The sequence below is a fragment of the Ochotona princeps genome, chromosome 3 (assembly GCF_030435755.1).
Source record: "Ochotona princeps isolate mOchPri1 chromosome 3, mOchPri1.hap1, whole genome shotgun sequence".
Lineage (NCBI taxonomy): Eukaryota > Metazoa > Chordata > Mammalia > Lagomorpha > Ochotonidae > Ochotona > Ochotona princeps.
The window spans coordinates 77,699,456-77,722,727 of record NC_080834.1 but is presented as its reverse complement, the minus strand read 5'-3'; the positions used below and the strand labels follow the sequence as shown (position 1 = coordinate 77,722,727).

At 42.6% G+C, this 23,272-nt stretch overlaps 1 protein-coding gene across 3 annotated transcripts; it reads right to left on the bottom strand.

Annotated features, from left to right (window-relative positions):
• Positions 1–8,453: 8,453 nt before the first annotated feature.
• ABHD10 (abhydrolase domain containing 10, depalmitoylase) lies at positions 8,454–22,708 on the bottom strand. Of its 3 annotated transcripts, none has more exons than XM_004593206.4 (5): positions 22,516–22,706; positions 21,023–21,206; positions 17,946–18,057; positions 17,453–17,590; positions 8,454–9,047 (listed from the first exon to the last, which is right to left on the bottom strand). In XM_004593206.4, exons 1-5 carry the CDS (start codon positions 22,655–22,657, stop codon positions 8,703–8,705), a joined length of 921 nt encoding a protein of 306 aa, XP_004593263.2. In that variant the 5' UTR covers positions 22,658–22,706; the 3' UTR covers positions 8,454–8,702. The 3 variants fall into 3 exon arrangements, with proteins under 3 accessions (XP_004593263.2, XP_058517852.1, XP_058517853.1); XM_058661870.1 differs by having other exon boundaries at positions 8,853–9,037; positions 17,442–17,590; positions 22,516–22,708; XM_058661869.1 differs by lacking the exon at positions 17,453–17,590 and having other exon boundaries at positions 22,516–22,708.
• Between the last annotated feature and the right edge of the window lie 564 nt (positions 22,709–23,272).

Here is a 23,272-nt window from a genome sequence, read left to right as displayed (position 1 = left end):
TAAGTATAACAAGGATACAATGGCAGAGAGGACAGCTAAGGTAGAACACTGGATACAAGTATCCAGAATTTTGCAAGTTCATAGAGAAAAACATATTTGATTCTCTAGAGGATGATATTGGAAAGTGCCTTAATGCTGCAATTACTGAAAGCTTGTTACCACGGCAGCTAAAATTTTCAGCAGCAATTCTGAAGAAACTGTGTACATGTGCCCAAGACACAAAACTGAATGAGATTTGGCAAATTACCAAAATTAAACTTGCAAATACCAAAATGCCAATCGGATTTCATACTACAATTATGCACAAAATACTATGGCAAGGGGTTTAGGAATAGGGCAAGATTTATAAACAAGATGGAGTTTGGAAAGAGGAGTAAATGTTTGCTAGGGTGATGAGGTAAAACAGGAAGGGTGGGAATGGTGCTGGCAAAGGCAGCTTATTAAAAAGGCTAAAATATTCTAGTATCAACAAAGAATGGAAGCATACAGAAAGCAAAAAGGGCAAAATGTCAGACAGGCTGCAGATTGTAAAGTGCAGTGCTTGCAAATACAGTTTTCTGGAATTTAAAGAGTTAGTTATTAAAATCAGCCATTATTAGTAATCAAATCATATCAACTTACTCTTTTTTTTGGAAAGGTTTATATATTTGAACAGTAGTTAGGAAGAATCTTCCACCTGCTGGTTCATCTCCAAATGGCCACGACTGCTGGGACTGCCCAGACCAAAGTCAGAAGGCAGGAGCTTCTTCTGGGTCTCCCCAATGGTTCAGAGCCCCAAGGCTTTGGGCCGTCCTCCGCTGCTTTCCTAGGCACAATAGCAGAGGGCTGGTTCAGAAGTGGAGCAGCAGGGATTCCAACTGACACCCATATGGGATGCTAGTGTCACAGGTAGCAGCTTTACCCACTATGCCACATTGGCCCCACTGACTTACTCTTCAATAAATTATATTCAAATAAAGGTCAAGGACTCAAAATGAACTGATTCCTGGTTTGTTACATTTATCATTACCAATGTTATAAGGATGTGTTTATTGTCCTTACGTGGTACAAATACTACATTATGGTGTGCTACTTAGCATGTCTTCCCAGTATTGTGTCCATGCATGTTGGGAAATGCTGTAAACCAGAGCTCCCATAAACCATAGAAGCCAGTGAAACCTTACTAATCTTGGGCTTACATATCAGACTGAGCTTTTTTCGATGGCAGGCTGATTTGAGTGCAGGGTGACTTATAACTAACTTGTCTAAGAGAAGTTAATGGTGGCTCCATTTATTGTGGAGGCTTCAAAGGAGGGGTGGTATATGAAGAAAGATAATAAAGTTGATAATAAAGCACTTGAATAACCTACAGGCAGGTAGTGGTTAAAATCATAAACATGGATGGTGGTGCACAAGTTGAGTAAGGAGCTTGAGAAAAGAATCCAGGCTGGAAGCTGAGGGAATCTTAATGCTGTAAGATGGGTAGTGAGGAGCTAACACAGGTGGAGGTGATGGTCAGAGACACCTTTAGATGAACTATGTCAAAATAAAGCTCCTGATCTCAACAGTCCTTACAGAGGGATGCAGTCATATAAACAGAGGGTTTCAAAGTAGTTAAGTTCTCAAATAGGCCTGAGTGTTGCTCATCACAGCACAGGGGCCCCAGCAATATACTACCTGGGAAAAAAGCAATGAGGGAGTGTCTGGAAGGACTTCACAGAGAACCTGCCATTTGAGGTTATTTTATAGCACTGGAATGTCTGTTAGTAACAACTTGAAAGCCCAAGAAAAGAGAAAAACAAAAGGTGAAGGGCATTGCCTCCAAAATATACCAAAACATCATGTTTCTTTAGCAAATCAAGTTATCCATACTACACAAATGTTCCTAAATTTATTTAGGGGGTTTTACATGTACATATAGATACTGATAGAATCACTCCCAGCATTTCCTGGTTCCACAACTGTGGATTCAACCACCTGCAAATCAAAATTTACTTGAAAAATAAATCTGTAGACTTTTTCCTTATCATTGTTACTTAAGCCGTGCAACTTTTTACACAGAACTGACACTGTATTAAGTACTAAAAGTAATCAATCTAGAGGTGGCTTAAAATATGCAGAAGAGTACGTATAATTATATAGACCATAAGTCATTGTATAACAAAGGATTTGAGTGACCAGGATTTGATATGTGGGCAAGGTAGTTATCCAGGAACCAGACAATCCCTTATGAATTCTGACTACTGTATTTAAATTTCACCTACTTTCTCCCCATGTCCAGAAAATGAGTTCAGGCTTTTTTTTTTCCTAAACTGTTCCACATTTTATGAACATTTCGTGTACTCAATTAGGAAACTGTGCCGAGCACAGTTCTATGGGGAGGGGTTGTCTCTTAGTTGTCTAACTCCATGCTTTATACAACTTGGGCTCTCTCACAGTTTGTCTTCCTCTTTCACATTAGGCCCTTCTGTTGGCTTCCTGGACTACAGCCACGTCTGGATATGCCTCCAAACTGAACTGATGCACTAAAAGCAAAATGCAGTAGGCAAACCAGACTTCCATCCCATTGATACTTATGTTTTATCCCTTGGCATTGCACATTAAAAGGTTCAGGTCACTTTTAAATAATACAGGAGTTCCAGAGGGTAAGGAACAGGGGCTGTCAGTTGTACATGCAGATTACCAGTCACCTGAATATGAGGCAGCAAAAGAAGAAGTTCCAGAACAGTTTTGAGGAAAAATAGAGAAAAACTAAGATAATCAACAATGTGCTAGAATATACATTTTATAGATGCCATCTCATTTGGAGTTTGTGATGTTAAAATTCCACAAAATTAAAATTTAAGTTTTTCCTATATATTTTTTAAGCTCAACATTTGAACAAACACTACAAAATCAGAATCAGAATCCCAGTTTGAAATCTTCAGGTAAGAAGACAAAAATCCAGCTTCAGCGTAGAATACCTACCCCCTTCCTTGTCAGTATTTTTCCATCCCACCATGATTTGTGCTCATCAGTCTCTTGCTGGACTGTGTTAAGTAGAAAAAAAAAAACTTTTAAGACAGTGCTTTCCCTGACATTCTTTTTCTTATTGTATAAATTTTATTTTTGATAATTTTAACATATTTGATTAGGGTGCGAAGGTCAAGGGCTAGAAGCAAGTGGGTGTAACCATTGTATTGACATTCTCTTTTTTCCTTCCTGTACCTGGAGGGGGAGGGAAGAGATAAAGGGAGAAGCCACACCCAGCCTCCCAACCATCCCAGGGTCCCTGATGTGGGGCATGTTCCGAGGGTCCTGCTCAAGTGGTTTGATAGTTCAACAGTTCTAAATTGCTGCCAATCTTGCCACTCCAATCACAATGAATTCTCTCCAGAATCCACCAGCTGACATATTCCACCTTAGAGTCTTCATTTACCCAGGTAACCGCTGCCAACATTTGGTTGGGGTAGTTGATCGATTTGTTCTGTCCTCCATCCTGTTGTGGTACCAGGTGTCCTCTGCAGGCTCCAGTGTACTGCCAAATTGTCCATTTGCGTCTGGATATGCTGCCCACTGCTCCACAGCCACTGAGGAGGCTCAGCTCTGACACATGCATTCTACAGCCAGACTATGGAACCTGTAATTTTCTCCATGGTTGGAATTTTGAGTTCAGCACTTCAGTTGGGGAGATTCCCAAAGAAACTTCATCTGAGGTTATCCCAGACCTGATTCTTTTTTTTTTTTTTTTTTTAAAGATTTTATTATTATTGGAAAGCCAGATATACAGAGAGGAGGAGAGACAGAGAGGAAGATCTTCCATCCGATGATTCACTCCCCAAGTGAGCCGCAACGGGCCGGTGCGCGCGGATCCGATGCCGGGAACCTGGAACCTCTTCCGCGTCTCCCATGCAGGTGCAGGGTCCCAAAGCTTTGGGCCGTCCTCGACTGCTTTCCCAGGCCACAAGCAGAGAGCTGGATGGGAAGTGGAGCTGCCGGGATTAGAACCGGCGCCCATATGGGATCCCGAGGCGTTCAAGGCGAGGACTTTAGCTGCTAGGCCACGCCGCCGGGCCCCCCCAGACCTGATTCTTGCATGTGCATGCCAGTAGAGGTTCTCGCACAGTCCTTCGGCCAAATCAATTTATGCACACACTGCTAATTGCAATTGCTGGGTGAGTTCTATCTTCAGTCTTGTCTTCCATACAAACTAATGGGTGTTGTAGTCCAGCCTGATTCTCCCCACCACACACTGTGCCCCGTCAGAGTAGTTCCCCAAGCTCATCCATCAGAACCTCTCCCAATGCCAGATCTTGCACTCATTGGCGGATCCACGGGCCAGCCCTACTTAGTCCATTTCCTGTCCTAGCAGGAACAGGAGGCCTTTCCTGACCGGTCTTCACCCATTCTGGTTCTTATTGTTGGGTGCTACAGCCCAGGCTAGCCTGGTCCAAACCCAGACACAGCTCACACATGGGGACAGTGAGACCCAGTCCAGCCCATCCTACACCATCCTGGTTCTCATAAGCTCAAATGGGTGCTGGAGTCTAGCTTAGTCTTGCATGCTCCAGACCTAGTCCACATCCATGCCGAGGCAGACTGCATATATATCCAACCCAGACCGCATCCCCCACTCTGGCCCCTGCAATCACCAGTGGGACCCACAACCTAGCCAGCGCATCCTCTTAGCTCCCCAACCAGACCTGATTTCAGCCACTGATCTCATGCATGCCAGTGGTTGCTCTGACCCAGCTTGGTATAGTCCCTCCCCTGTCTTGCCTTTGGCTTCGAATGCTGCAGCCTTGGCTTAGCCCAGCCAGCCTCTAGTGCCAACTCTCACTGGTAGTTGCTGCAAGCTAGCCCTGCTCAGTCAGCTCTCATGCCTGGCTCATGCAAATCAGTAAGTGTGGCAGCCTAGCCCAGCCTGACCTGCACTTCATCCTGTTTTCTGCACTTGCCAGTGGGCTATGCTTTGCTCAGCCCTGCCCATTCCGCCCCCCTTCCAAAACCAACTCACACACTTGCTGACAGATGGAGCTATCCTGCCCAGCCTACCCAACACCTAGGTCTGCTCCATCCATCCTGGCCTTTGTATGAGCTGGTGTGGCTCATGCAGGAGCTGCAGCCTGGACCTGTCCTGCTTGTTCCCAGCCCCAGTGCCAGTGAGCATCAGTGAGTTCCATGGTCGTGCCTAGCTCAGCCCATCACCATCCCAACTCTCAAGCTGACCAGCAGGACTTGTACTACACTTCCATAGGGTTAGGCCTACATATCCCCCACAGAATCCACCCCTGGACCTGGTTCTCTTGCATGCTGGTTGGTGCCATGGCCCAGTCTAAAGTCACCCATCCCCTAATCTGACACTGTCTGATATTGGGATCTAGCCCTGTCAGACAGGCCCCAACCATAGCTTGCATGTGTGCTCCTTGTGGTGCTCAGCCATGTTCCATGTTAACAAGCTCAACCCGTGAATTCCATGTGGGCTGGTGCAAGTCTGACCCAAAAACATCTTCAGGTCTCTCCCCTCAAAATCACCAGGTCTTAGTCCCCTCACTTAACTGCACATACAGTGGCCCTATTGTTGGGTGTCCCTCAGGATTCATTCCTCGCCTACATGCACTGTGGCCTTATCCATGAATGTCCCTAGGCAGTAATTCCACACCCTCAAGACCCCCAGAGCTCACCGCCAGGTGGCCAGCAGGCAGAGCCTGGCACCAGTTGGTACACTGGCCTCCCACAAACCCAGGACTCTCCCCCCACCTAGCAGCACTGCATGGGGAGCTAGGATCCCCAGTAGGAAGTCTGGGCCAGCACGGGTACCTCCAGTCACAGCCACGTGGCTGGGGGAGCCAGACATCTGTGCTGTGCTGCTGCTCAGACTTACCTGGACTCCAATGATCTCAGCTTGAACCCTTTCCAGAAGAAGAAACTGAGACTAAAGGAGGTTAAATAAATTGCTGTCACAGAAACACCACGCTAGGACTTGAATCCAAGTTCCAGTCTCAATACTCAAGAATTATGTTATGGGAGCCTGGCACCATAGCCTAGTGACTGAAGTCCTCGCCTTGCATGCACAAGGATCCCTTATGAGTGCCGGTTTGTATCCCAGCTGCTCCACTTTTGATCCAATTTCCTACTTGTGGCCTGAGAAAGCAGCAGAGGATGGCCCAAGAAGTGGGAGACCTGGAAGAAGCTCCCTGGCTCCAGGCTTTGAATCGGCTCAGCTGTGACCATTGCGGCCACTTGGGAGGTGAACAAGCAGATGGATGATTTTTCTGCCTGTCTGTAAATCTTTCCAATAAAAATCTTAAAAATTAAAAAAAAATTGTTTTGCTGCTTCAACGTACAGGCTATGAATCTCTAATCACATTTTTCTAACCTCAGAACCCTCATATGGAAAAGGGTTCTTACATCTTTCTAAAAATCCTTGTTCCTTGCAATATTTGGGAAAAATAAGGCTCAATAGCACAGCATCATCCTCTTATCAAACCACTCCAGGACCAGACACTGTGGCACACAAGGATGACTAGTATGTTTTTAAGTGACTTTGTCCAACATGGAAGATAATCCATAGATGACAGTTAAGCCACATCTCTGTCAAGGGTCCCCAAGACTACCCCTAGATTCAGATGTGCTTGAACTCAGTATTCAGTACAGTTCTATTCTACACAGAAAGGATACCAAGCACAATCAGCAAGGGAGAAGGGCACATGGGGTGAGGTACAAGAAAATCAGGTGCAAACATTGAAGTTTTGTCCCAGAGGTAACAATATTACACATGACATGCTGCCCACCAAGGCAGCTTCTCAGAGGCTCAGTGCCCATGATCCATACCAGGAGTTCATTGCAGAGACAGCCGACCTGGTATCTAACGAAATTCCAGGTTCCCAAATATTCAGCACAAATTATCTCGTTTGCACAATGTAGGCATTGTAAGCGACTTAGATCAATTTGGGGAATGGTGGAAAACTACTGAAATTTATGCCCCCGGATGCCAGCAAGGACCAATTTTGTAAACAGGGAACCAAGCAGTAAGTTGTTATGCTAACACTTCCTACACAGCAGCTTTTATTCTAAACTTTTCTCCAATGCTTATAAATTCTGGTTCTTTTTTTTTTTTTTAAAGATTTATTCATTCCATTATAGCCAGATATACACAGAGGAGGAGAGACAGAGAGGAAGATCTTCCATCCGATGATTCATTCCCCAAGTGAGCCGCAACGGTCAGTGCGCACCGATCCGAAGCTGGGAACCTGGAACCTCTTCCGGGTCTCCCACGCGGGTGCAGGGTCCCAATGCATTGGGCCGTCCTCAACTGCTTTCCCAGGCCACAAGCAGGGAGCTGGATGGGAAGTGGAGCTGCCGGGACCAGAACCGGCGCCCATATGGGATCCCGGGGCTTTCAAGGCGAGGACTTTAGCCGCTAGGCCACGCCGCCGGGCCCAAATTCTGGTTCTTGAACTATCCTTCAAATTGTTTACTGACTGCTGGTTCCCTTATTATGAAGGAGTTAAAAGAACCTTTGATGCATAATACTCTATGTACACCTCACAATGTCAACGTAGTTCTACAGTGACAAAGGGAACTCAAGCAAGCTGAAGTCCAGCCAAAATAAACAGCTACAAAACATGATTCACACTAGGCCCAAATACTGCATAAGCTCCTTCAGTTAATAAAAAAATAAACCCTTATACTTTAAGTGTTTTATAATTTTTTTAACTGACTCAAATACTTCACAAAGCCCTTGGATTTAGATGACAATCACTTCACTATTTGTACTTTAGGCACATATTAATAACATGTTGCTGCAAGTATGCAATAACGCAAAGATCATTTTTCTTTAGTTTTATCTCAATATAAAAATGGTACATAATTAATAAAAATTTCTCCATTTATATATGACAGATGGGTTAGGCAGTGGAAACTGCCACTTGGGATACGCACATTCCCACCAAAGCACCTGGGATGTAGTCCCAGCTCCACTTCTGACCCAGCTTCCTGTAAATGTGCACCCTGGGAGGAAGCAGATGACGGCTCATGTACTTGGGAGACCCCGATGGAGTTCCTGGCTCCTGGCTTCTGCTTGGCCTAGCCATGGCTAGTATGAGAATATCAACAATCAACTAGCAGATACAAGCTCTTGTTCTATCTTTCAAACACATGAAAATTAATAAACACTTAAAAAAATATAAACTACAATATGGAAATAGTTCCCTTATGGCATCATAAAGCATTGACATATAAAAGTAAGACCTGTAGTTCAATTGTAACATTTATATCCTGATTTTTTAACTTTATTGTGCTTCAGACATTTCTGATCATTTCAATAAACATGTTCTTATTTTCTACATTGCATTTTGAATTGACTATACAAATTTGAATGCACAATAGTATCAAACAAAAAACAAAATATTTGAGCTTTATTAATAATTCTAAGAGAATGAAATTAAGAGCTGGCAGAGCTAATAGAAGCATAAAAGTAATTATCACTTGAATAAAATGAGATATTTTAATAGAAAGAAAATTAAGATCTGAAGAAGAAAATTTCCAAACAGCAGTCAGTATACTTTTTTTCTTTTTCACAATTTGTACAGTTTATGCAAATACATCATTAGATAAATACTTACCCAATATTTACAAAAGAGAGGTAGAGGGAAGAACTTAAAATATGAAGATTTATGACTAGCTGTTCCTCTGCTAATCTTTTGGATATGTGAGCTTATATACCAACCAAAAGCACGATTCTAGTTAACTACAGTTGAAAGTTTATCAATTAAGTCATCAATAGTATAAACAAGAAGCTGAATGTCTGCTTTCTCCTTCATTCGGTGGTCACTATCTTTCCGGAGGATTACATCTACATCTTTGCTGACCACCCGGTCAGCAACCTGCATGGACGTGTGCCAAGGAATGATGTCGTCCTTCATGCCATGCAGCAATCTGACAGGGCAGGTCACAGGAATAGGGCTGTGCAGCAAGCAGTGGTGCTCAGCTTCTTTAATGAAACTGTACCGAATGTGGTAAACGCCTTCTTCATGGTATTTTGATGGCATGGTCCATATACCTTTCATCTCTACTTCTTTTTTTACCTTTTGAGAAAATAACAAAAATCTAAGTACGTACGCACAGTGTATATACATTAACACATGTAATAGTCTTAAAGAGTCTAACAGAAGTAATTCATGAATGCAAGGACAGGAGTAACAAAAAGTGTAATAACCATAATCACCAACATAATGAACACTAATTAATATAACATGCAAGATCTGTGACAACTGGGGCTGGCACTGCAGTCACTGTTTGTGGCTCCGAGATCACACAGCTGTGCAAGGAGAGCCGTCAAGTCCTGACTACACTGTTTCCTAGTTAGTTTCCTGCTAACGCACATGTGATGGCACCAAAAAATGGCCCCCAAACTGAGTCCCTGACACCCACGTGAGAGACTAGGATGGACCTCTTGCCTTCTGGCCTAGGGCTAACTCAGACGTGGCTGATATAATCATTTGGGGAGTTTACCAGTGGATGGCAGATATTTCTCTTTCTGCCCCCACTACTAGCTTTCTGTTGCTCTGTTTTTGAAGGGCAGACTTCTAGAGAGAAGCAGAGACAAAGATCTTCCATCTGCTGGTTCATTCCCTAAGTAGCCACAATGGCCGCAGCTAAGCCGATCTACAGCAAGACGTCTCTTTTGGGTCTCCCATGTGGGTGCAGGGTCCCAAGGCTTTGGGCCATCAGCTGCTGCTTTCTCAGGCCGCAAGCAGAGAGCTGGATTAAAAGCGGAGCAGCTGGGACATAAACCAGAACCCATATGGGATGTTGCACTTAAAGGTGGAGGATTAGCCTGTTGAGCCATGGTGTTGGCCTCAATACCTTTTTTTTTTTAAAGGATACTTTGACACAAACCTTACATATATTATTTCATAAGATCATGATAACAGTAATTATTCCATTTTTGCTAAAAAAGATATTAAGGCTAAGAGAATTTCAATAGAGAATTCAAAGATCAAAGAAATTGTTATGACTAGGACTCAGACTTCTTTGTTTCACAGCACCTTGCATCAAGGTACTACCTCACTCTCACTAAATGGGGAGGAAAGGGGAAAGTACAATAATTTCTTAGGATCAGTTCAAGTATTATTCATACTAATAGAAAATGACATTTTAGAATAAAAACTTAAGATTCTTAATTTGTTTGATAGGCAGAGTGACAAAGAAAGGGAGTAAGATACACGGAGCTAGACATTTCAGGGGTTCACTCATTGCCCAAATATCTGCAAAGACCATGACTAGCCCAGTTCAGAACCAAATGCCAGGAACTTTTTGCATTGGATGACAAAGTCACCTTTCAAATACTTCCTGACAACTGAATAAACTCATTTCTGCATTTATTAAAAAATTCACTTACTTTCATCCACTTCAAAGAGTAGGGTCAGGGAAGGAGGTAGGGAAAGAAGCTAAGGGGAAAAGAAATCTACCTTCCACGTGCTGGTTCATCCCTGCACAGTGCAACAACCAGTACTTTTCTGGTTAGAAACGCCACCCAGGTCTCCTACTTGAGTAGCAGGGGTCCGGGTATTTGGGCCATTTTCTGCTGCCTCCTAGAATGCGTCAGCAGGAAGTGGAATCAGCGACATGCTGGGACATTAACTGGCAGTCTGATATGGGAAGCAGTCACCCTAAAAAGCAGTTTAACCTGTTGTGCCCAAATGAAATAGTATGTATCCTTGGAGTCTTTGAGGACTCCGATTTTTTAGGTTATAATTTATCTTAATGATTTTTCAAACTAAAAATGAGAATTTTAAAATACTTTATTAAAAGTCAAAATTTTCTATAATGTATAACATATAGTCACTATAGAAAACATAGGAAACAGAAGAAGGTATAAAAAGGAATGAGACATCCATAACCCTACTATATGCACATGAAAACCATGAATATTCTGGCTTCTGGGGCAGGTCATTTGATCTGGCAGTAAGATACCTGGGTCCCACATCAGAGCACTGGGGCTCAGTACTGGCTCCAGGAACCGAGTCCCTGCCATCCACCAACACACCTGCACTGACTTTCTGGCTTCTAACTCTGAGACAGGCCAGCCTTGATCACTGCAAGCATTTGAGAAGGGTAATAGCACAGAGTGTGTTCTCTATCTCGTTCTGCTCTCAAATAAGCAAGGCTTATTTCCTTCCAGTATTTTGCTTTATGAGTTTGTTTTACCTAAGCATAAACTACGTAAAATATATGTATCTCTGAAATTTTGAGACTACTGCAAAAAGTTTGCAGAAAATGCAATTAAAGTTTATTTTCCAGAAAATGTAAAAAAAAAAAAAAATCTATACATTTAAATTTGTTTATTTATTTTGACAAAGATACAGAGACAGAGCTCCGAGGACAAACATACTCCACAGTCAGATCACTTCCCAGATGGATGCAATGGTCAGGGCTGGAGGAATCTCCCAGGTGGGTGGCAGAGGCCCAAACACTTGGGCCATCTTTTGCTGCATTTCCCAGATTAGCAGAGAGCCTGATCAGAAGTAGAGCAGCCAAAATACAAACCAGTGCCCAAATGCAATGCTGGCATCACAGGCAGTGGCTTTACACCCTACATCAAACTGGTGGCCCCTATTTGTTTGAGAGACAGAGAAAGAAACAAACAGAATTTTCACACACTGCTTCACTCTCTAAATGCCTAAAACAGTGTTGAAATACAGCCCAAGTCAAGAGCTAAGAACTCAATCCAGGTTCTCCCACGTGGGTGGCAAGAACACGAGTACTAAGAAAATTATGACAGCCCACGCTGCATGTTCTTCAAAACACACGTTCCATTAATTTTTTGAGGATCTCTCATATATAGTTTCCTATGACGATTTATATAGGACATACATTTTTGAGCTTTAAAAAACTCTGTGAAAAAAATTTTAAGGCTACCTAAGCAACTTTAGCTTTTTAATGGTCATCCCCAACCTGCTGATGTTCCAATAAACATCTTTAAGTATAAATGAATACCATAAAACCAACTGTTTGGAAAGACATCACCAAGACTTGAATTAGAAATCAACATGGGAATGGTTTAAGGCCCGTGCAATCATGTGACGTGAGGGGAATTTCTGATTAGAGAAACAGGATAGACATTTTACCTACAATAAAGGAAAGTATCAGGAAAGCTAACTCAGGTACAACGTATTAGACTTTATAAGTTTAAAATTTCCTCCCAAATACTCTGAATTTTTCTCCATGTTTTAAAAGTTACTTTACTGTAAATACAGAAATGAAAATAAAAATTAAAAAATATGTGATAACCTACATTTTTAAAACTCAGTATTTGATTTGATAAAATTTATTTGATAAAATTCAGTATTTACTGAGTCAGTGAAAGAGTTATATCTGAAAGTTACACTTTCAAATGTGTGTCTTAAAAATCAATAAAGTTTAGGGGCTGGCACAGTGGTACAGCACGATAAACTCTGCCCGTGGCACCAGCATCCCATATGGGCACCACTTCATCTTCTGGCTCCTCCAGTTCTGATGCTTGGGCCTGGGAAAGCAGTGGAAGAAGCGCAAAACTTCAGGCCACTGTTCTCTCACATGGAAGACCTGAAGCTCCTGGCTCCTGACTTCAGAATGGCTCAGCTCTGGCTGCTGTGGCTATTTGGGGCAGTGAACCAGCAGGTAGAGAAGACCTCTCTCTGTCTCTCCTTCTCTGTAAAAATTTCCCTCTCAAACAAAAATGAGTAAATCTTAAACACACGCATACACACAATGAAGTTCTATAAGAACACACAGCACATGAATGTTTTAATGTCATCAGTTTCTCTATAATAAACAAATATAAATCAAGTGTTCAAAGCAAAAATGATAGCCACTTACTTACAAGATACTCAGGATTGTTTTTGAATCTGTATGCATTTCAGTAATTAAAATTTAGTTCCACTGGTCATTAGCTGAAATGGAAGAGATGCTAACTATTGAAACAGTGAGGTACTATTACTTTCATTTTAAGCATCCCTGCCCAGTTACACTGCTATCCATTTTTAAGTTGAACAAACTAGTCTATCTGAAAGAGATCGAACTTTATAAAAAATACACTTTCAAGTCATCAAAAACAAAAAATTTAGAACCAGCAAAAGCCGTTTTAACCAATGACAGCATACTAAGGTTCTTTTTTTTTTTTTACATTTTATTATTACCATTTTATGATACAGTTCCATAGGCTCCTGGCATTTCCCTTATCCCCTCCCCAATTTCCTCCCCCCCACCTAGTTCCTCTATATCATTACTAAAATATAGTTCTTCATACACAGTCATATGTCGATCATTGTGGGCATGGACAATGGCAGAGAGTTCAGCATCCTATTGTCAGGATATAGTGAACAGTTTCATTATAAGTCCATCTTTGTCTGGAAGTAGAAATGCATACTACATTGTATCCTTACATCTGGATGTTAGTCTCCATTTCACAGCTACTGTACATCCCCTTAAATGAAAAATCGTAATACAAAATCAACAATAGAAAAATAGGAATTTACAATGCCATGAAGTTAAATGACATATTACTAGATATGACAGTCTCCATTACACAGTTACTATATATCCCCTTAAATGAAAAGACAAAAAACAAAATCAACATCAGGGAGAATAAAGAAATGAACAACACCAAGAAGTTAAATAACAGGCCACTAAATGACTAACGTGTAGCTGAAGAAATGAAAATCAAGAACCTTCTTGAAGAAAATGATGCTACTGTATGATCTACGAGTTACTGAATGATTTAATCAGAAGAAAGTGTTTTGAAGAGATGAAACTAGCAGAAAACAACAAAACCCGTGTGATATAGTTTCTGCTGATTTTTGTCGGTGAAGTGTGTCTCTTCTAGACAATACATAGATGGGTTTTGTTTTTTAATCTAGTCTACTAATCTATGAGGTTTGATTAAGCATAATAAGGTTCTTTACCAAGAAGAAACTCTTATGGTTATGTGATTAGAAGCTGAAATTATGAAGGACTTTCCATTTCATCTGAGGCCCTCTAGTGTCCCAACAAGTATACAAAGATAAGCCAGTTAAGGAGGCCACTGATCCTAGGCAATGAGAAATGTTGGGCTTAATATTCCCAGGATTACAAAAGATGACAAAAAAAAAAAAAAAAATCTCTGCTCTCTTGATTCTTATCAGGTTCAGAGAGTGAGTGTGTGTGCATGCGTGCACACACAGAAGCAGACAGTCCTGGTGCCCCTGATTTCTCCTTGCGCATGTCTTTAATTAACAAGGACTCAACATGCTCATGAAATGAGATTAGCAAAGACATGTTCTGATTTGCAGGCTATAGATCTTCTTAGTTGTTTAGGGAGTATCTAAATTATCCTCACGATGAGTGATGTGGAAACACAGACACACACACACACACACACACACACACACACAAGAAACCATATAAATCCTGTCATTTAAACATAAAAAAATGCATAACCACCCATTTTAAACATGTCATTTCCTTAGAATAATTCCTTATCAAACTAGGACCATACCGAGTTATGAGATGGAACAAGGAATCTAAAGTTTAGATTAGAAAAAGACAATGGTAGGAAAAAAAACGAGGACATGGAGTAACTTTAAGAGAAAATGTGGAGGGCCCGGAGGCGTGGTCTAGCGGCTAAAGTCCTCGCCTTGAACGCCCCGGGATCCCATATGGGCGCCGGTTCTAATCCCAGCAGCTCCACTTCCCATCCAGCTCCCTGCTTGTGGCCTGGGAAAGCAGTCGAGGATGGCCCAAGGCTTTGGGACCCTGCACCCGCGTGGGAGACCCGGAAGAGGTTCCAGGTTCCCGGCATCGGATCGGCGCGCACCGGCCCGTTGCGGCTCACTTGGGGAGTGAATCATCGGACGGAAGATCTTCCTCTCTGTCTCTCCTCCTCTGTGTATATCTGGCTGTAATAAAATGAATAAATCTTTAAAAAAAAAAAAAAAAAGAGAGAGAAAATGTGGAGCAAGAGTCCTCAGAAATAGAAACTGCAAGAAAGAATGGCTTACTTTCTTTTCTTTTTAATCTTTTGCCTGACAATGAAATAAGAAATATGAGTGTAATTTCTTAAGGAGTTAAGAACAGCATGAACTAAAAGTAAAAGCAGATGAGCTGTAGTGCAGATTTCAATGCAGAACTTATGGCAGAACTCAATGATACTCTACTCCTTGGACTCACTGTTTCTTGGTGGTTCTCAACACTTCACCTGGGAGGTGGTGTCAAAGCACAGAATACCAAGCAGGGTAAAGCTCCAGAGCGCATCTCTGTCAGCTCTCAGGTGATGCTGCTGCTGCTGGACAGGGGCAATATGCCTGAGCCACTGCCCTACGCTGTTCTGACCCGTGCCTGAGCCCCAGGCCTGTGAAATTCAGACCCCTAGAGGAAAAAGGCCACTTAACTGAATGCAAAATAAAACCACACAGAGAAATGGAAATCCAACCAATAGGCACTATTTCTTTAGTTTTGCAGACAGATGAAGTGCTTAAATATAAAACCAGTAACAGAGTCTAATAAACTAATTACCTTCCCAGTTATTTCAGAAACCTTATTTTTATCACGATTTGCTGAACATGAAATAATGAAAAACACTTAAGAGGTAAGCAACAGCAATAACATCAACCAAGTAACCGGCCAGAATTGGCACATCTGTGTTACTTGGATTAACACCGGCCTAGAAAATTCTCTAAGATCATGAGCTGACTTCAGGATAACTAAAAAGTTACACACTTGACTGTTCCAGTGTAACAGGCCTTACAAATATGTAATACTGCCCATATGCGACAAAATAGTAGGTTCAAAAGAGATAACATATGATCTAAATAACCGTGATTAACAAAGAAACTAATGAAAAAAATTCCAGGGGCCACTGTTGTGATACAGCTGGTTAACCTGCTGGCACTGTGATGTCAGAATTTCATATTAAGGGCCCGGCGGCGTGGCCTAGCGGCTAAAGTCCTCGCCTTGAATGCCCTGGGATCCCATATGGGCGCCGGTTCTAATCCCGGCAGCTCCACTTCCCATCCAGCTCCCTGCTTGTGGCCTGGGAAAGCAGTTGAGGATGGCCCAAGGCTTTGGGACCCTGCACCCGCGTGGGAGACCCGGAAGAGGTTCCTGGTTCCTGGCTTCGGATCGGCGCGCACCGACCGTTGCGGCTCACTTGGGGAGTGAATCATCGAATGGAAGATCTTCCTCTCTGTCTCTCCTCCTCTCTGTATATCTGACTGTAATAAAATAAATAAATCTTAAAAAAAAAAAAATTCATATTAAAAGTACTGGTTTAGGGCTCAGTGCGGTAGCTTAGTGGCTGAACTCCTTGCTTTGCATGCGCCGGATCCCATATGGGAACCAGTTCATGCACCAGCATCCCTGCTTCCCATCCAGATCCCTGTTTGTGACCTGGGAAAGCACTTGAGGACGGCCCAAAGCCTTGGGACCCTGCACTGGCGTGGGAGACCCAGAAGAGGCTCGAGGTTCCTGGATTCTGGCTCCTGGCTTTGGATCAGCATAGCCAAAGCCATTGTGGACACTTGGGGAGTGAATCAATGGACAGAAGATCTTCCTCTCTGTCACTCCTCCTATCTGCATATCTGCCTTTCCAATAAAATAAAATAAAATAAAATAAAATAAAATAAAATAAAATAAAATAAAATAAATAGGTCCCAGCTGCTCTGTTTCTAATCTAGCTCCCTGCTGATGCCCTAAGCAAGCAGAGGCAGATTCCACTTGGGCCCCTGCCACCTACATGGGAGATCAGGTGGAGTTTCTGGTTCCAGGCTTCAGACTGACCCAGACTTGACTGCTGAAGCCATGTGGTGAGTGAAACAGCAGATGGGAGGCCAGCCTCTCTCTCACTTCTTCACAATGTAGCTCTGCCTTTCAAATTTCAAAGAAATCTTTTTATTAAAAAGAGAAGAAATTTCAAAGTGTGCTTTCATTAATGTGGCTCAAATACTCAGAAAAACAACTTGAAAGGTACTGTGAACAAAAGGACACCTTAAACAGAGAGGTCAAATAGTTGGAGGTGGCAAAGAGAGCACCTCCAAAACGACAACTAAACCCTAAGATGGAGTCAGCACAGTAAACCAAGGCACCTTAATACAGGAACCACTACTGAAAGAGAGGCAGTAGGGGCAGGCATGTGGCCAAGCAGTTAAACCTCTTGTTGGCCTTTTCACATTCTTTAACAGAAGGATCGCACTTGAGTCTTAGCTCTACTTCCAACTGCAGCTTCCCGTTCGTGTGCACCCTGGCAGGTGGCAGGAACAGCTTAAGAGGTTGAGCCCCTGTCAGCCACACGGGGATCTGCACTGTGTTGGGAGCTTCTGGCTGTGACCTGGCCCAGCCTTGGCTGCAAGGGGCATTTGGGGAGCAAACTAGAGATGGGATCTCTGTCTCTCCGCCTCTCAAACTATAAAAGAAATAGGGAACCAAGAATAACAGAAGGTATACACCAAAGGTATCAAACTGACTTGTGACTTACTTCAACAGGAAGCTGATTAAACTTTGTCACCAGGCCATCTGCAGCAGTAGCCACACCAATAAGTGCCATGACCTTTTCCGGCCGTGCAATTGCAGCATGAAGCATAAGCCAGCCACCAAGGCTAGATCCAACTAGTATCTAAAATAAAAAACATGACTAGTTTTAACCAGGAATTACTTTTTCTTGTCCATAGAGGAATGAGCAACTTAATAAAAACAGAAGTACTTCATCTCATATTCATTTAGGTAGCACGTTTTTAATATTTGGCAACAAGTAGAATTCAATTATAAGTTCTTTATTAATCAGGGTTCTACCATAGGACAACTTTGAAAATAAAATAAACTTGCTACTTAATATGAGAAAGTGAAAATAAAATAAGAATAGAAAATAATTGATTTTTTCACATTGTTCAATTTTTCAAATTGTTCAATTTTCATATCTAAAGAAAGACTATAAATATCATGAGGACTCATCATATTTAATAAAAAGTTACCTGTGGTCCTACAGCTAATTCATCAATTATAGAAAGAACATCTTTTCTCCATTTCCCCACTGTGCATTCTTCTAAGTTGCCTTCTGAACTTCCAACTCCTGAGTAATCAAATCTGGAAAACAGAAAAACACATTTGCATCAAAATACACACCCGTCTGAGGGTTCTGTTTTGTGTTTAATAAAACGCAAGTTTTATTGTAATGCTTAAAACATGGTAAAACATCACAGTCTATCTATTTCAGTAAACTGCATTGGCTTGGGCTTCAAATACTTCCTGTATGCACTTTCTCACTTCTACTCCTACCAGCCTCACCCAGTAATCCTCATCTCTGCTCTGAACTAATGTGATTGTTAGTAAGTTTCCTTGTGCACAATGAACCCTTTAAGACAAAAAAAACATGTCTTACATTAACTCTCCAAAGGCTTCCTATGAGATTTAACAATACCCACAGTTCTGGGGCAAGTGTTTAGGTCACTATTTAAGATGCTGGTATTCCACATGGGAGACCTGGTTCAGGGTCTGGCTCCTGACGGTAGCTTCCTGCTAATGCACTCTGGGAGGCACAGGTGATGGCTCCAAGAACTGGGTCCTCTCCACCCATGGGCAAGACCGGCAAAGAGAGGGCATTTGTGGAGTGAACTGGCAGAGAGGTACTTGCTTTGTCTCTCAAAACAAACACCAAAGTCCTTCACCCCATCCTGATCCCTGATTATCCCTCTGAACTTTCTCATTACTATTCCTCCATCCTATAGTATCCTCTTTCCTTTGGGAAGCGAAAGGAATACACCACACCTGCCTATCATGTAGACTGACTATCCCCAAACATCTACACGGTTTCTCACTTCACTCAGGCCTTTGCTCCATATGATATTTTTGACCAATCAATCCTTAAAACTGTATATCTTCATCATTCTCTATTTACTCCACCATACTCTCTTCACAGCACTTTTTACCACAGATGTCTGACAGACTTTTGGTCTGTCTCCCACACTAGAATGGAGGCTTTACTTTGTTCACTCTGGCTTTCCCACCCTGCAAGCACAGTGCTGACACACTGGAAGGACAGAACAGAAATAAAATCATCAGCATCAAATCACCTGTTTCTCTTTCCAAATTCTTACTCAGGTACTACTCCAATTGTTGCCTGCGCATTCTTACCTGTCCTTTAAGGTCCCAATCAACTGTATCAAACCATGCCCACAGGTTATTCCACATGTAGTTACAGCCAACTAATCTCAATCTCCAAATTTTGTGAGAACTTTGAGGCTCTGCATGCTGCTCCGCTGCCTAGCACACCTTCTTCCTCCTCCTCCCAAACTCCTAGTCTTGTCATTCTAAGGAATTCTTCTTAACACATATGGCCATTTAAAACCGCTTTCCTCAGGCTGCATTCAATTAAATTTTTTTCCTTATTTGTTTTTCCAGTCTACGGAGCACTGTTTGCTTTAAACTATCAACATTCATCTTCCTTTCTTCCCACAATCATCCCCTTCTTTGCACTTCAGTAAGGCCAGACTTCTGGTGCTCTTTCCCATTTTTTTAAAAAGAGTTACTTATTATTTGGGAGGCAGATTTACAGAGACAGGCAAGATAGAATTCTACTACCTGCTGTTTCATTCCCCAAATGGCCACAACTGCTGCAGCTGGGTCGACACAAAGCCGGAAGCCAGGAGCTTCTTCCAGGTTTCCAAAGCGGGTGCAGGGCCATCCCCTGCTGCTTCCCCAGCACATTAGCTGAGAGCACAATCAGAAGTGGAGCAGCTGGGACTCAAACCAGCACCTGTACAGAATGCTAGCACCACAAAGGGGACCAGCCATGGCGCTGGTCTCGTCTTTGTCATATGAAATACAGACTATCACAGTAGTTCCCTAAATGTGTCTCTATGACTCTGTCTCCAAGAAGACCTGCCTTACACCTGTTAGCGTTTCCAATACATTACAATGACAGGACATTACCTTCAATGGCTCCCTGTGAAGTACACCAGATAAATGTAGTACTTCAGCCTGTTTTTTTTTTTTTAAGATCATTGTATTTTACTCATCTCAGACTGCCTCTTTTTTTATTACCTCATCAGAAGTACTACTTTAGCCAAAATGAGTCTAAATAGGCCCTACATATGCTTCTGTTTAACACTTCACTCTGTTACTTCATTCACCTGCAGTACTTCTTCTCGCCACCGTCCTTACTACAATCATTTCTGAACCCAGTGTAAATGAAGTACTATGGAGGAAAGGTTTCCCAGACAGGAGAAAACAGAAATAAAAGTGTCCCCCAAAACCTGAACAGTTCTTTAGGCTGTAAGTGTTAGAAAAGAATTCAAAAACTATCTTTGGTCCAACCCCCTTTTTGATGACAAACTTGGATCAAGTGTTTAAGAACTGACTTGTCACAGCTACTGTTACAATTTATTCCAGAAACCAGGTTTCTAGAATCACAGGTAATGCTCTTTCTACTAGATGACACTCTCTTCCGGCAAACTTGACACTGAAGAAAAGACTATTACAGATGAACCTCGTAACGAAGGAAGCATGCTATTTTACTCAATTAGCTGTACGAAACATTAACAGTTGTAAAATTATGCTTTAAACAAACACTACCTATTCCTATTTATGTTTATATTTAGAGTACAAGAGTGAAGGGGAAAACTCAGTAGAAACATGAATCATAGAATACTTTTCAATATATGCATTACTTTTAAATACATATTTTTGGAAGACAATGAACAATGGTCAGTGGAAAACCACAGTGTCATTATAGGAGATTACAAAAAGCTAATGAGGATTACATATTTGTTGTGACACAGACTGCTGCGTCTGAAGAACTTATCACTAATTCCCTTACGATGTCCTTTCTACTAAGCATTGTCAGCAAGGTACAGACTGGTAAAAAAAAAAAAAAAAGTCATTTAGAGGTTGTGTTTGTGTTTTCCATGATCGCAACTTACAAGAAGAAAGCTTAAAGACCATTAAAATAAATTAATCTATAAAAATGCCAGCATTTACTTCGATTGGTAAGCCATTCTCCACTGTCATGCTAAATAGTAGCAAAATTTTCTCTGAAATGTGTTATTCCTACCTTATATAGGCGTGACCTAGGGATTTGCAAAACTCCTCAATTGCCAATGCTTTTGTACCATTCATATTAGAGAGATAGCCAGGGATGAAGATAATTCCCGGACTTTTGCCTTTTAGTTGCTTATAAGCCAGTTTGGGAAGGTCTGGTCGCTTAAGGAAAGAAACCGATGCCTTCTGTCTGCAAGCTAAACACAGTACACAAAAACAAAAGCTACAATTTACAATGACAGTTTTTGGAAAATCCTCCATATTTTTCTATCTTAATCACTGAATTATGTTAAAACCTATTCCCATTTAATAGGAAAAAAAAAGTTACCAAGACAAGTTTGTACATGACAGCACTGCTTTCAAAGCGGTCAAAATAGTGCATTCCTGAAGCAAAGTCCAATCCTGATTCTTCCGAATTACACAAAGAGACAGAAATTTCTAGGCAACAAGACACTAAAAAAAAATTGATATTTTCTGAGCAGTAACATTCAACATTAGACTTACCTACACTGTGAAGCTTTTGTTTTCATTTTACATTTTTTTTCAACGTTTGAGGAATTATCACACGCTTCACACTTTTGGGAATGGTGGGAGGAAACAAGTTGGCTTTGCATGCACAGTGAAATAAACCTAATTTTGGTGAAAAACAGGGCTAGGAGGGGTCAGCATATTTTGTCAGCAAAAAACGCATTGATTTGTCATTTCCTTAGCTGAGTTTCTGTCCTCGTCATTCCTTACCTTGCCAAATAAGAAATTTCCTAGAGCCAATTAACGTGTATTTAATGTTGGTGAGCTAGAGGGGAACACGCACTTGACATGACACTCATAAATCGTCTTTGTATTTTAAGGATTAGCTGAAAGCCTGGGGTATAAGTGCTCAACGAATACTTGCTACATAAATGAACATACTTTTTTTTTTCTAATCAACGTAAGTGTTGCAGGCGTACTGAATACATAACACGCACTTCTGGTTGTGTCGAACTAAATGTAAGCTAAACTGACCATGTAAGTTTAAATTTTCATTTGCTCTAACCAAAGCGTCTCTATTACCACATTAGTGAATATTCCAAACACCAGGAGCGTATCCAGAGGCGTGGCCAAGCATAACCACAGACCCAACAAGTGAAAGTCATTCAGGCTGTTCGAGTCCAATTAGGAGAGTCTCTAAATTTTAGATCGTATTCCGATTTGCTCTATAGTGATTCTGGCAGCCTCGAGAAGATAAAACCAGACATAAGGCTTACTAAGGTAACGGGAAGTCACCGTCAACCACATCAAATGCACATCTTCATCCCTGCCAGTGCGGGCACCGGGTGCCGAGGCAGGAGGAGCAGGCGCTGCGAGCCGCGGGGCGCCCGGCCGGCCTCCCCGGCCTCCCCGGGACCGCTCGGGGCACCGGGAGGCGCCGAGCCGCACACGGGGAACGCAGCTTTTGAAACGGGCGCCAAAAGCGCGCTGCACGACCCCGGGAGCTCGGCATCCTACTCCCGCCTTTCGCACACTAACCTGGGAGCCACCGGGGCACCCGCGGGGGCTTCCGTGCAAGTAACGTACTGAAGTCACGGTGGGGACCGAGGGACATGGCTGCCCAGCCCCAGCTCCGGCGGGGTACCCAGGCCGCCACGGCAGCAAGTCCCGTGCCCGCCATATTCCCAGCAGTCCCGGCGGGCCGCACCGTCCTCCGGGGCCGCGCATGACGCACAGGATCTGAGGCTGCGCATGCGCCACGGGCCGGTGGGCGGAAGTTTCCCCAAGCGCTCTGCACGATTCCCACGCGCAGAGGGCGCGCATGCATCGTAGGCGGCCCAGCCGTCTGCTCGGGGTCATCGCCCAGGATGCTTCGAGTGGCTGAGCCGGGCGGACCTCGGGCTGGTGGACGTTCCAGAACTAGAATTTCAGAGAGGAGCTGTGTCCCGAGTGCTTAGGGCAAGGGAACGTATTTCAGGGAGTCGACATAAAGGAAATACCGGGCTTGTGGCGTTCAAGTCCCTGTGATCCCTGACGACTAACCGGTGTGGAAAAGCTGAGACATTCTGACTGTGCTCTCACTGTGTCAATACTTGGTGTGGAATTGGACATTGGCTGTTCCCTCAGCGTTTGAGAGTTGTTTCTGTTCTAGAGCTCTGCCTCATCTATCTGCAAAAATCAGTTCCAACAGATAAATGGACTCAACAGAAGAATCAAAAATAGAGTTCTGAATAGCCTTTAGGAGATATTTTATAGCCCTGAGAAAACAAAAAACTGGTATCTGTTAATGAAACCA

Excerpts from the sequence above, each read along its gene's own strand:
- ABHD10 (XM_004593206.4), bottom strand. The coding sequence starts at position 22,657 with ATGGCGGGCACGGGACTTGCTGCCGTGGCGGCCTGGGTACCCCGCCGG. Across the intron at positions 21,207-22,515 it reads GGTGCCCCGGTGGCTCCCAG|CTTGCAGACAGAAGGCATCG; the intron begins GTTAGTGTGCGA and ends TACTGTGTTTAG. Across the intron at positions 18,058-21,022 it reads CTAGGTCACGCCTATATAAG|ATTTGATTACTCAGGAGTTG; the intron begins GTAGGAATAACA and ends TCTGTTTTCCAG.